The sequence below is a fragment of the Balaenoptera borealis genome, assembly GCF_965194805.1.
Source record: "Balaenoptera borealis genome assembly, chromosome: 2".
NCBI lineage: Eukaryota > Metazoa > Chordata > Mammalia > Artiodactyla > Balaenopteridae > Balaenoptera > Balaenoptera borealis.
This window is the reverse complement of record NC_138867.1, coordinates 183,266,278-183,279,724: the sequence shown is the minus strand read 5'-3', so window position 1 is coordinate 183,279,724 and position 13,447 is coordinate 183,266,278. Positions and strand designations below refer to the sequence as shown.

General features: G+C 54.7%; 1 protein-coding gene across 3 annotated transcripts; it reads left to right on the top strand.

Annotated features, from left to right (window-relative positions):
* The first annotated feature begins 1,890 nt into the window (after positions 1–1,890).
* TBXA2R (thromboxane A2 receptor) lies at positions 1,891–12,627 on the top strand. Of its 3 annotated transcripts, none has more exons than XM_082380689.1 (3): positions 1,891–2,454; positions 7,213–8,081; positions 12,092–12,627. In XM_082380689.1, exons 2-3 carry the CDS (start codon positions 7,296–7,298, stop codon positions 12,335–12,337), a joined length of 1,032 nt encoding a protein of 343 aa, XP_082236815.1. In that variant the 5' UTR covers positions 1,891–2,454; positions 7,213–7,295; the 3' UTR covers positions 12,338–12,627. The 3 variants fall into 3 exon arrangements, with proteins under 3 accessions (XP_082236815.1, XP_082236816.1, XP_082236817.1); XM_082380690.1 differs by lacking the exon at positions 1,891–2,454 and adding an exon at positions 3,646–3,888; XM_082380691.1 differs by lacking the exon at positions 1,891–2,454 and adding an exon at positions 4,272–4,510.
* The last annotated feature ends 820 nt before the right edge of the window (positions 12,628–13,447 follow it).

Sequence of the window (13,447 nt, the reverse complement as noted above, 5' to 3'; positions counted from 1 at the left end):
GTACTCATATTCAGATCCCACCCACACGTGGCCTTTGACACGTCCTATCTGCCCTCCAGGCCTCAGTTTCCCCATCTATAAAATGAGCATTTTTACCCCCTGCCTTGCAGAGTCGTGGTGAGACCCAGGCTAATTGCAAGTCAAGTGCACTTCTCTGACCCCTGCCCTGGCTATTTCCCAGAAGGAGCACTGTCCTTCTTATCTTGGGCCAGAGGAAGTGAGACCGGAATAGTCCCCTTTCATCTCACCCGCCACCCCATCTGAAGCCCCAGCCCCACATCCTCTTCCCACCAAGTCTGCCCTCCTTACAGTTCCCCGAAGCCTCATGTTCTCTCTTGCCTCCAAAGTTTTGCACGTGTAATTTCTGCCACGTCTCTTGGACCTGTGGAACTCCTACGCGTTCCACAAAGCCCCAGTTCTCAGTCCCTTCTCCCCTACCCCCACTCCAGGATGCCTTCCCGGCTCACTTCCTGGGCTCCTACCTAAGCCCTGTCACTTCCCTGGGCCCAGACCTGAGCGCAGGAGACTGGGACTGTCTGTATCCAGCTTTCTCTCTCTCCAGCCTGGGGGATCTTTGAGGGCAGGTCAGGTTTAGTCTACCTGTTCTACCACAGGGGCTGCCACACAGAGTTGCCCTTAAGGAGGGGTTGGGGGAGGCAAGACTGCCTGGAACAACTAGGCTTTACAGAGGAGAGGGCCTCGGAGCCAGGGCTCTGCCAGATGCATAGGAGTTGGGGAGACTCCTTGTCAAGGAAGAGAAGTTACGGTTAAGTGGGATGGAACAGAGGAGGTGCCATCTGGAGGGATGCAGAGGCCGGAAGGATAGTGGGTAGACCCAATGGAGGGGAGAGCAGGGCCAGGGCAGGAGTCCATCTTTCTCACTCAGAGCCTGTACTCTGTGCCCCTCCCAGGCCCCCGAGGACTGGGTGGGGTGAGGTCAAGGCCAAGCCAGAGAGTCCCGGCCCACTCCAGGCCTTAACTGAGGGCCAAGGAGGCCCAAGGCCACCCCTCCATGACCAAGCCCTGCCCTCCACACATCTTCAAAGGCCAGCCCCAGGCCCGTGGACCCCCTTCACCCACCTGAGGCCCAAGGACTGTGGGCAGGAAGGACCTTTAAGGAGCGTCTCACTTTCCTGCATCACGGTCCAGCCTCCATGCCTTTGCTCTAGCCGTACCCAGGTGGTCACCCTCTGCTTTCATGGCTTTGGGCTGATCAGACCCTGGCCCACAGCCCTGAGTGAGTCTGGGGGCTTTCAAGGAAGCCGATCCTGCCTGGGGAGTCATTCCCCAGCCCTGCTTCCAGCCCCCTGCTCATCCTCAATCACTCCTGCAGTGCCGGGCTCTGGGCACCCTTCCCCACCCTGAACTGGGGGGCGGAGGGAAAGCACACCTCCCCACCCCGACCACAGGCGGCTCTGCAGGGGGCTTTGCCTCCTCTGGCCCCAATGCCAGCCTGTGTCCTCACAGGACCCTCCCCCTAGAATGCCACCACCCACAGCCCTCCCAGATCACCTGCTCGAGAAGCCTGTCTCAGCAGGCTGCCCACGAAGCTCCTGGGTGGAGAGTGTGGTCGCCTCTCCCCTCTAAACGTCCCTGCACCCCTACCCACAGCCCGGACAGGGGCCTCAGACAGACCCTACATTGATGAGGCACCTACTGTGTGCCAGGCCCCACCCCACCGGGTTCACCAGCTCTGAGCCCTGGGTCCCTGGGTCGGGGTCTGGGCGCCCTGGGGAGCGGGGCCCGCCCCCGCCCCGCCCCCTCTCAGCCTCGGGTGCTGCCCGGACGGTGAATAACACTGGGCCTGACGGCCGGAGCGCCGGGAGGGGACCTGGCTGGGGCGGGCTTGGGGGAGGGGAGGGGAGCGGGCGGAGGCTCCCGAGAGGGCACCGGCCACCCACGCCACCGCCCCTGCCCCTACGGCCCTGGGGTCCCATGGGCGCCCCCTCCCCCAGGAGGCCTCGCGGTCTCCCCGCGGCGCTGGGGGGCGCCCACTGACCCTCATCAGCCAGGCCCGGGCGGGAGGGGCGTGGCCAGCGCCGGGCGGGAGGGGCTGATGGGAGACAGACCGAAAGACAGAGAGATTGAGCCAGACACTAGCAGAGACAGGCGCCGGCCGCAGAGCGGAGCCCCAGCCCCGGGCTATTTTTAGCCCCCGCCGAACCCCCTCCAGGCCGGGAGGGGACCTCGCCGCCCCTCCCGCGGCCCGGGACCCCGCGCCGCCCCACCCTCCATCTGTGTCCCGCCGCGACGTGGCAGTGCCGGGGTCCTCGGCGTGGTCCTCCCGCCGTGACTCAGTTTCCCCAGGGGCCCCGGAGGCAGGGCCACCCTGCTTCCGCTTCCGCACGCCCCCCTCCAGCCCGGCACCCGCAGGTCCGCCGGGACACGACTGTGCGGCTGGCTACTCCTGCACGCCCCATCGACCATCGCCTGCTGAGGACAATTGGCTATCAGGTTAGGGGCGGGGCATGAGAGTGGGCAGGTGTGGCTTGGGTGTATCCTGCAGTGAACCGCCCTGCTGTGGGTGTTTCACCGTGGGCGGTGACAGTTGCCAGGTGCTGGGTGTTCCGGGGCATTGGTGAGCTTGGGTCCCGTGCCTGGAGTGCTACCGGCCCTGGGCACCTGCGTGTGCCTCTGTGGCCAGTGTGGCGGAGGATGTGCTTTGTGTGTGGGTTTCGCTGGGTCTGTGCCCGGCCACTCCGTGTCCTGTGGTGCCACCACAGCCGGAGAGGGTGCCAGGGTGCTGGGTGTGGCTGTGAGTGTGAGCACACGTCTGGTTGGTTGTGTGTCTGTGTGCACACTCAGAGTTGTGCCCATCATTAACCACTGCCTCCTGGCCTGGGTCCTGTCCCTTCATCACCCATCCGTCCCCCGCCGGTGCTGGGTGACGCCCACTGGACAGATAAGGAAACTGAGGCTCAGAGGGAGGGACTGTGTGAGTCCGGGCCAAGGCTCAGCTCCAGCCCTGACAGGCTGACTGTGATGTCTCTGGGGTGGGGGCCTGGCTGCTGTCACCAACAGGAAAAGATCCCGGAAACTGAGTCTTGTGGTGGGGGAAGGCAGGGGCGGGCCTGGGGACTGACAGTGGCCCTGCATGTATGCGTTTGTGTCTGTGTGGGCATCTGTGGCTGCACAAGGGCGTGGAGGGGGTCCACGCCCTCAGGCGTGCAGGTCTGCATCGGGTAAGGGCAGGAAATGATGCAGAGATTGGCCTGGTCCCTGCACTTTCATGCCAGAGGACATCGTCGTTGGTCACCTGGGCAGCACTAAAGGACTTAGGAAATGTGGAAGTGAGCCAAGGTCACACAGAGCATCAGGGCTCCCACCTGGCTGCCCCATGCACGCAGCCAGGAGACGAGCTGTGAGCACAGCCAGGAAGCAGGAAGGGTGCACCAGGCGGGGTGGGGAGGGGGGGGGCACAGCGGAGGCAAAGTCTCGGTGGCAGGAGCAGGTCAGGCCTGGGAAGACCAGCCAGAATGCCAGCAGGCGAGTCGGTGTCCTTGTTATCCCCATTTCACAGAGGGGGAAACTGAGACTCAGCAAGGTCGAGCCCCCAGCTGGGCAGTGGCAGATTGCGGGCTCCAGTCCGAGTTTGTCTGAGGTCACCGTCACCCCTGGGGGAGGCTGGGTGGGTCCATGGCGTGAGGACAGGCAGGCGGGGCAGGCCAGGTGGTGGCGTGTCAAGAGGAAGAGGGACTTGTTGAAAGACGGATGGATCACAGGAGCAGGAGGAGAAGAATGGGGCAGGTGATGACGGACCATCAGGCAGAGGAGGGGCCTGGCCCTTGGGAACCAAAGGCCACATTCCATCGGGGCCACCATAGTGGGCGGAGGGAGGACCAGCCTGGTGCCCGAGCCCAACCCAGCGCACAGGCCTCTGGGACAGCGGTGAATAGATCCCTCCCAGCCTCACCGAGGGAGGCTGAGGGAGCAGTGAAAGTCCATCCTCCAGAGAGGAGCCAGGACCCGAGAGAGAGATTTCTGGAACCCAGGACCCAACCAAATTCCCATCAAAGTTCTGGAACGTCAGCCCCTTGAAATTCTAGATTCTTGGGGCCTTCAGCTTCCAGAACTGGGAACTCATTAGAATTCCAGAACCCTGGACCTTCAAAGTCCAAACCTCCCCACTCTCGGGCCATGGAATCCTGGGTTTGTCCAGCAAATCTGGGGTGCATGTTTCTCTTGAGGCACAGAGAAGGAGAGCACTTTCCCCAAGGGCCACACAGTGGTGCTTATGGACCTCGGGCTGGGAAGAGCACGGTCCCCTGCAGGGTGGGGGCCCTGCCAGCCCTCCCGGCCAATGTGGGAGGGGAAGGGAGGCCTCACCAGGTGCCCCTCTGGCCCGCTTGCCTGGGGAACTTGAGCTGGCCGCTCTCACCTGAACCCCTCGGGGGGACTGGAAACCGCCGGCTGGGGCCAGAGGGAGTGGTGCCAGTTTCCAGCCTCCCCCAGGCCAAAGGCCCTGGGCCACAGGTTTGTTCCCAGACATGGGAGACGAGGCAGACACGAGGTGTGTGTCCCCGGGTGCATAAGCTCCCACGCAAGGTGGGGAACCAGGGGACCATGAGACCCGGGAGGAGCTGGCGGTCACTCAGGGCTGAGGCAGGGGCAGTGACCGCAGGCACAGCCCGAGTCCCCAGGAATGTTTAGAAACAGCGCATACCAGCTCTCAAGGGAGGGAGGGAGCAAGCGCCCCGCCCCAGGGGGAATCCGAGTGCAGGCCAAATCTGAGATGGCAAAGAGCACACCCCTGCCCGGGAGTGGACGGCTCAGATGGCCGAGCACCGTGGAACGCCCCCACCCCTCTGGGGTTCTGGTTTCCCTCTCCAGGCCCCGCCCCCATCGAAGTGGCAGTGGCCTTGGCTCTCAGCCTGGGAGGGAAGCTCTGTGGAGCTGGCCATCGGGAGCTGGATAATTTATGAGGCTCGATAAGGAGTTGCTGAGCTGAATTAATGAGATGGGGAGTGAGGGGGTAGCTGAGCACGCTCACTGCTGAGGCCAGGTCACAGGCACGGGCCCAGGGCCAGCACGAATGCAGCGCCTACATGGGCTTAGCCCTGGGCACAGACGAAATCGTTCTCATCATCCGCCCCATTTTATAGGAAGGGAGACTGAGACTCAGAGCGGGGCAAAGAGGGTTCGTGGATTCGAATCCAGTCTGACCAACTTTTTAGAAAAATTCTATCCCTTTTTGTTGTTTGTTTGGTTCGTTGGTGTGTTTTTTGTTTGTCTTGTTTGGTTGAGCTGCACAGCTTGCAGGATCTTAGTTCCCTGACCAGGGACCGAACCCATGCCCTCTGCAGTGAAAGCTCGGAGTCTTAACCACTGGGCCGCCAGGGAATTCCCTAGAAAAATTCTATCTGTTTTTCATCAAGGAAAATTCCAATGATGGTGACGCTCCACACCCACCTCCCACCAGCCTCCACCTGACTGGCAGGCCTTTGACTCAATTACACACATTTGTATGTAACGAGGCCCAAGTTTAAATCTCAGATCCACCCCGGCTAGGCTGTGTGACTTTGGATTAGTTATTTAACCTCTCTGTGCCTCAGGTTCCCTGCCTTTGCAAAATGGGGATCATAAGAGGACCTTTCTGATCTTTAACTGCCTGGGCCATCTGTGCCTCCTATGGTCCTGCCTCCCCACCTTTGCCCACTCTGATCCTGCCGCCCAGTGCCCCCTCCCTGCCAGCACAAGGATGGCTCGTGCTGTGCACCCAGGGTGGGGTGCCGGCCCCCTGGGTGACTTTATGCCCTCCCTGCTGTGTCCTTTTGGGGAATAGTTGCGGCATGCGGACTTCTTAGTTGCAGCATGCAGACTTCTTAGTTGTGGCATGTGGACTCTTAGTTGTGGCATGTAACCCTTTAGTTGCGGCATGCATATGGGATCTAGTTCCCCGACCAGGGACTGAACCCAGGCCCCCTGCATTGGGAGCGCGGAGTCTTACCCACTGGGCTACCAGGGAAGCCCCTGGAAGTTGGCTTATTGAATGGTCTCATTTTATTTCTACTCAGCGTCCCCATATCTGGCTGATTCGTCCACACCCGAGGCAGTCAGACCTACATGTCTCTCCAGTTTTCTCCCCCAGCCCCACACAGGGTAGTTTATAGCCCATTACCCTCCTCCTATTGTTTATAGCCTGTCCCTGGGGATCCTGTTGCTCCAAATGACCTGAGTTTTGCTCCCAGATGGAACTGGATTTCTGGGTTTATTTCTTTTTTTTTTTTTTTTTAATTTTTATTTATTTTTATTTTATTTTATTTTATTTTTATTTATGGCTGTGTTGGGTCTTCGTTTCTGTGCGAGGGCTTTCTCTAGTTGCGGCAAGCGGGGGCCACTCTTCATCGCGGTGCGCGGGCCTCTCACTATCGCAGCCTCTCTTGTTGCGGAGCACAGGCTCCAGACACACAGGCTTGGTAATTGTGGCTCACGGGCCCAGCTGCTCCGCGGCATGTGGGATCTTCCCAGACCAGGGCTTGAACCTGTGTCCCCTGCATTGGCAGGCAGATTCTCAACCACTGCGCCACCAGGGAAGCCCTGCTTTATTTCTTATTAAATGAAAATGGGGGGAAAAAAAGAATCTACATGATTCCAACATGTGAGGAAGGCTCTCCCTAAAACACCAATGGGGCCGGGCCTCCCCCACAATTTCATGAGAAATTGTGACCCACAAGGCTGACCTTGGAGCCCGCTCGAGAACCAGCGACCTCTGGCCACCAGCCAGCCGCCCTCCCCACACTGGTTGTGTCCTGTTTTACAATAGCTGAAATCTGTTCTGGATTCTGCAGTCCACCAAGGGCTCAGATGGATGACCAGCAGGGAAATGGAAGTTTAGAGAGAAGAAATCATTTGCCTGGGGTCACACAGTGGGTACCAGGGCTGGAGTTCAAACTGGGGCTTCTCAGCCCTTCTCTGAGACCTGGCAAATACTAACTGGTGTCTTATCAGGGTTCCCAGAGGAGATAGAACTGAGGAGATAGACCCTCACCCTTGAGGGTCACTGACCCTGGGCAGGACAGGGCTGGAGCTAGTCATAGTAGTAATAGTAATACTTACTGAGTGGGGAGTGAGATAGGTCAGGAAAGGCTTCCTATAGGAGGGGATATTTGAGCTGGGGCATTGAAGGTTGTGTAGGAGTTCACCAGGGCTGCTCAGACTAAAATGCAGAATGAATCACCAGCAAATCTTCTCTTCCGCCACCCCCCTCCCCAGGTGTGCCTGAGCCAGTGCCAGTCTGCCCCACCTGCAGCCTTGGCCTGATGGGGTGGTGACCCTCCCCACTCCGCTCTGGCGCCATGTGGCCCAATGGCAGTTCTCTGGGGCCCTGTTTGCGGCCAACAAACATCACGCTGGAGGAACGGCGCCTGATCGCCTCCCCCTGGTTCGCGGCCTCCTTCTGCCTGGTGGGCCTGGCCTCCAACCTGCTGGCGTTGAGCGTGCTGGTGAGTGCGCGGCAGGGCAGCTCCCATGCGCGATCCTCCTTCCTGACCTTCCTCTGCGGCCTGGTCATCACCGACTTCATGGGGCTGCTGGTCACTGGCACCATCGTGGTGTCCCAGCACGCCGCCCTCTTGGACTGGCAGTCCGTGGACCCAGGTTGCAACCTCTGCCGCTTCATGGGAGTCATCATGGTCTTTTTTGGCCTGTGCCCGCTGCTGCTGGGGGCCGCCATGGCCTCGGAGCGTTACCTGGGCATCACCCGGCCCTTCTCACGGCCCGCAGCCGCCTCGCAGCGCCGGGCCTGGACCACGGTGGGGCTGGTGTGGGCTGCCGCGCTGGCGCTGGGCCTGCTGCCCCTGCTGGGCGTGGGTCGCTACACCGTGCAGTACCCGGGCTCCTGGTGCTTCCTCACGCTCGGTGCCGAGCCGGGGGACGTGGCCTTCGGTTTGCTCTTCACCCTCCTTGGCAGCCTCTCGGTGGGGCTGTCCTTCCTGCTCAACACGATCAGCGTGGCCACCCTGTGCCACGTCTACCACGGGCAGGAGGCCGCCCAGCAGCGCCCACGGGACTGCGAGGTCGAGATGATGGCTCAGCTCACGGGCATCATGGTGGTGGCCAGCATCTGCTGGATGCCGCTGCTGGTGAGTGGCGGGGGCAGGGGCTGCCGGGGTCTCCCGCCCACCCTTGGTGACTGGGCCTCGGTTCCTCCCGAATGAATTCATAACCCTCAGGTTCTCGTCCGCCCAAGAAAATGTGGGCGTGACCCCAGTGTTCAAGGGTCCTTCCTTGAGGAACCCATGAGCAAGACACAGATAATCCCAAACTGGGGGCAGGACTGGGGCAGAGGCAGTGTCCTGGGACTGAGATGCCCAGGGAAGGGCTCCCAGGCTCTCCCTGGGATATCAGGGAAGGCTTTCTGGAAGAGGGGCATTGGAGCTGGGGTTTTGAAGGATGAAGAGGAGTTTACCTGCCAGAGAAAAGCAGGGAGGACATTCCAGGTACAATTACTGAATCATTTCTACTTTGTGCCTAGTTCTGGGCTGGACCCTAGCCTTGCACAGATCTTCCCTGAGTCAGGGGAGCTTGCTGAAGTCCTTCCACTGATTGATGTAATTGGCCGCTTGGAGTGGTTATTTTTCCATTTCTGACTGGATGGGGACAAGTCTGGAGACTGGAATCAGATACTTGGTTTCCAGCCCACATCCAACAAGGACTTATCATGTGACTCTGACTACGGGTTTCCCTCCTCCAGGCTCAATCTCCTCTTATTATGGGGATGACTAAAAAGGTGCCAGCCTCTCAGAGTGACTGTCAGGATGATGACATGAACTCATTTATTCATTTGTTCCTTCAACAAACATTTATTGAGCAATGAGTGTGTTGCTGGCTCTGGTCTAGGCACTGCACAGGGAACAAAACTGACAAAACTGAGTGACTTCCTGGAACTCTTAGGTCATGAGGAAGACAGAAAATAAACATAGTATATAAATAAGTGAAATGGTAGATATTAGGAAGTGATAAAGGCTAAAACAAAAACTAAACCTGTGGGATAGGAAGATTGCAAATTTGGTTTGCTTTGTTTTGCTAAGAATGTTTTTACGTGTGTCAATGGTGGGAGAAAAAAAAGAAAGGAACATAAATTTTTTTGTGATACGTGAAGCTGCAGGCGCTGATGGGTCCCAGGGGAGTGGCAGTTACCGGATGATGCTTCTGGCTGAGAAATGTGCTTCTGTTCTGTACCCGGGGTGTCCCTCCCAGGCCTGGTCTCATAGAGCTGAGGCCATTTCTTTTTTTTTTTTTGAATTTTTGAATTTTATTTTATTTATTTTATACAGGAGGTTCTTATTAGTTATCTATTTTATACATATTAGTGTATATATGTCAATCCCAATCTCCCAATTCATCCCACCACCACCGCCCCACCCCGCCACTTTCCCCCCTTGGTGTCCATACGTTTATTCTCTACATCTGTGTCGAGCTGAGCCCATTTCTATATTCACTTATAATTATTATCATTATTATTTATCGGGCAGCATCTAGAGGGTGCCTGTGAACACCTGAGTCAGGTCCCCCCCTCTGCCCACAGCCCTCCAGGGCTCCCACCTCCCTCAGGGTAAAAATCCAAGTCCTCCCTGCCACCCACAAGGCCCTGCACTACCTGCCCTGTCCCCTCCCTGCCCCCCCACCTCCCTCTCTCCGCCTCGCTCACTCTGCTCCAGACACATGGGCCTCCTGGCTGTTCCTCCAACATGCCAGGCCCGGTCCTGCCCCAGGACCTTTGCACTGGGCTGTACCCTCTGCCTGGAATGCTTCCCCCTACCCCAGATCTCCACATGGATCACTCCCTCACTCCTCCATGTCTTTCCTCAAATGTCACCTTCACCAAAAAGTCCCTGAGAAGGATCTGCCTCAGCCTCTTCTGTCTCCCTGCCCTCCAGCCTTGACTCTCTTGAAATACCCAGGATGAGCCCTGCCCTGCTCTAAATAGGGGTTGAACTGTTAGGTAAAAACCAAGAAGGCATCCTAGGTAGAATCATTGAATCATTAAACGACTCCTGGTCCCCTTTGGCAGCAAAATTTTTCCTAAAAGGCCGTATAGTAAACCCTTTAAACACAGTCTCTGTGACAACAACGCAGCTCTGCTGCTGTGGCATGAAAGCTACATGGAAACAAACGGGCACGGCTGTGCACCAGTAGGACTTCATTTACGGACTCTGAAATTTGAATTTCATGTCACTGTCACGTCACAAAATATGCTTTCTAGGCCACTACCCTGGTGGCCCAGTGGTTAAGACTCTGTACTTCCACTGCAGGGGTTGCGGGTTCGATCCCTAGTCGGGCATGCTGTGTGGCACGGCCAAAAAATAAAAAATAAAAATAAAAATTTTTTTAAATTAAAAAACCCCCAAAATATACTTTCTATTTTTTTTCTCTCACCATTGACACATGTAAAAACATTCTTAGCAAAACAACAAAACAAACCAAAAAGGCAAAAATAAAGCAAACAAAGCAAAACAAAAACAGGTGGCAGGCCAGATTTGGCCCACGAGCCAACTCCTGCTCTAAAACCTCCCATAGCTCCCTATTGTCCCAGAAGAAAGGCCCACAGACACTTCCTTCAAACTCATCTGGGAAACTCCTATTCGCCATCTGGTTACCTCTCCCAAGCCCGGTCAGGCTCCTACTCTGGGCTCCAACAGTGCCTCCATCACTGCTAGGTCACCCCCACTCCCACCGCCAAGCTGCAACAACTTGGTCACATGTCCTAATGGGGCTGTGAGCCTGTGAGCCTGTGCAAGTGGGACCTGGGTCTGTCTTGGCCACTGCAGTGTCCCCAGAATTGCCCAGCACACTGTAGGTGCTCAGGAAACAATTTTAAAATAATAATTTATGGGGAATTTCCTAGCGGTCCAGTGGTTAGGACTCTGCACTTTCACTGCTGAGGGCACAGGTTCAATCCCTGGTCAGGGAACTAAGATCCCACAAGCTGTACGGTGCAGCCAAAAAAAAAAGAAAAAATTTTATTTTAATATAATACATGCAATACAATATGAATATAATTATATTAAATATAGTATAAATTTGATTATAATTATGAAATATAATAATTACAATTAATTATATTATATTAGAATTAATACTTAATAATTATATCAATCATATAATTGTTAAATACTGTATAACATATAACTGTAATTACATATTATTACTTAATATTTAACAATTATATCAATCATTATATAATATATAGTTATATATTATATAATTGTTAAATACTATATAACATATAACTATAGTTATATATTATTCATTCATACTTAATAATATATCAATCATATAATATATATTATATAATTGTTAAATACTATATAACATATAGCTATAATTACATATTATTAATTAATACTTAATAATTATATCAATCATGTAATTTATAGTCACATCCTTATAATTATGTTATATATTATATAATTACATATATAATTTTAAATACTATATAATATATATAACATAACTTATATAATAGTTATAATTAACAATATATTAATTATTAGGTAACTAATTATATCCTATGATAATCTGTAAATACCTTATTACATTACATATTGTATAATATTAAATATAAAATCCAATATTTAATAAAATATATTAAAGTGATTTAATATAAGAATTTAACATAAAATTATTTGTCATAAAATTTTATAAACTATAAATTTTAATATAATATAAACTGACTTAAAATAAAATAAACGACATAAAATTTAATTATTTAATATACAATTTTATACCATAATTTGATATTATATTATAAAATTTGTGTACAATATAGATGTTTGATAGAATAAGGAAACTGGCAGTCACAGTGATTCCACCTGCTCACGTGTGCAAGTCCTCTTGTCCACCACGTTTAATTGTGCCCAGGAGAGGAGCAGGAAAAGTGTGCTATTTTTCGGCCACATCAGCTGAAGCTCAGAGAGGTCAGGCAGCTCTCCCGAGGTCACACAGCACCTCGGGGACAGAATTGGCACAGGATCTCGGCGGATGGCAGGTGGCCCGGGCAGGTGCTGGTGGAGGGCAGGGCTGGTGGCCGGCCTGGCCCCCGGCTGACCGCTCTGGCCACACACACACACACACACCCCTCCCCCCGCAGGTCTTTATCGCCCAGACGGTGCTGCGGAGCCCACCTGCCATGAGCCCGACCGGGCAGCTGTCCCGAGCCACCGAGCAGCAGCTGCTTATCTACCTGCGCGTGGCCACCTGGAACCAGATCCTCGACCCCTGGGTGTACATCCTGTTTCGCCGGGCGGTGATCCGGCGCCTCCACCCTCGCCTCAGTACCGGGTCCAGGTCGCTCTCCCTGCAACCCCAGCTCACCCGCAGGTCCACGATGCAGTAGGGCCAGGGCTGGACGTCGGGGGCAGCTCTGGAAGGACAGAGCACCCTGCCAGCATGTCCCCCATCAAACCTTCATCCTCCCTGTCAGTCGCATCTGCCTGTTCGGAAGTCCAGGAGCCAGGAGTGCAGGATGGACAGTTTGAGCGGCAGGATTGTGTGCTGTCTTCCATCATCCCTGGGGACCCTCGAACTCTTCCCTGACTCCCCTTTCCAAAGCTCCTCCCCTCTCTCAGCCCCCTCCCCACTCAGAGGCCCCTCCGAATCCCAGGAAGGGTGTGGGCAATGCTGGTATGGTGTCTGGAGGAAAGCAGACTTGTAAGCCTCCCCTTGCAGAAATCCTCCAGAAATGGGGGACTCTGACCCCTGAATATGACCTACTTACTGGGGTACAGTTGATTCCCTTCGACAGCCCAATTTGAGAAAGCTCTGTCTAGAAAAGGTTGAATGAGAACGGGCAAGAGACTCCCTCTCTTGCCAAAATATAATCTCTTTTGGCTCTGAAATTGTCAATTATTGAAGTTTCTTGTATCAATATTCCTATCCAACCGTGTGGCAGCCTAGCAGGACTGGGGGACTGCGGAAGCCCCAAGAGGTTGGGCTGGCTTCCAGCTCCTCTCCCCACTTCCTTTATTGAGTCTTCCCTAAGCACATTACAGCTTGGATCTCCTGGAAGCCTCCCTACAGCCCCTAGGAGAGGGTTCTGGGATTAAACCCATTTTGCAGGTGAGGAAAAGAGAGGGCAAGACACACGGAGACCATGGGGTACACGCCTGCTTCCTCCACGAAAGATGGGGCGCACTCCCTCATAAGCTTGTGGTTTAGCCATCTATTCGCTCAGCCCTTCAGACTCCCCATGCCTTGAACAAGCAGCTCCTGGCCCATAGTAGGTGCTCAATAAAGGCAGACGGAATGGCCGAACGACTGAGCTTGTATAGAGCACCGTGTGTCTGCAGGTCCATGAGCACCTGCACACTTAGCACTTAACAACGTGCCTGGCACATCATAGCCACGTAAGAAGCATCCAGTGTTGTCATGTCAGCCCCCCAGACCCTCACGCCTGCCCCTTCCTCTGCTCTCCCCCAAACATCCCCCAAAAATGACACACCAGGCT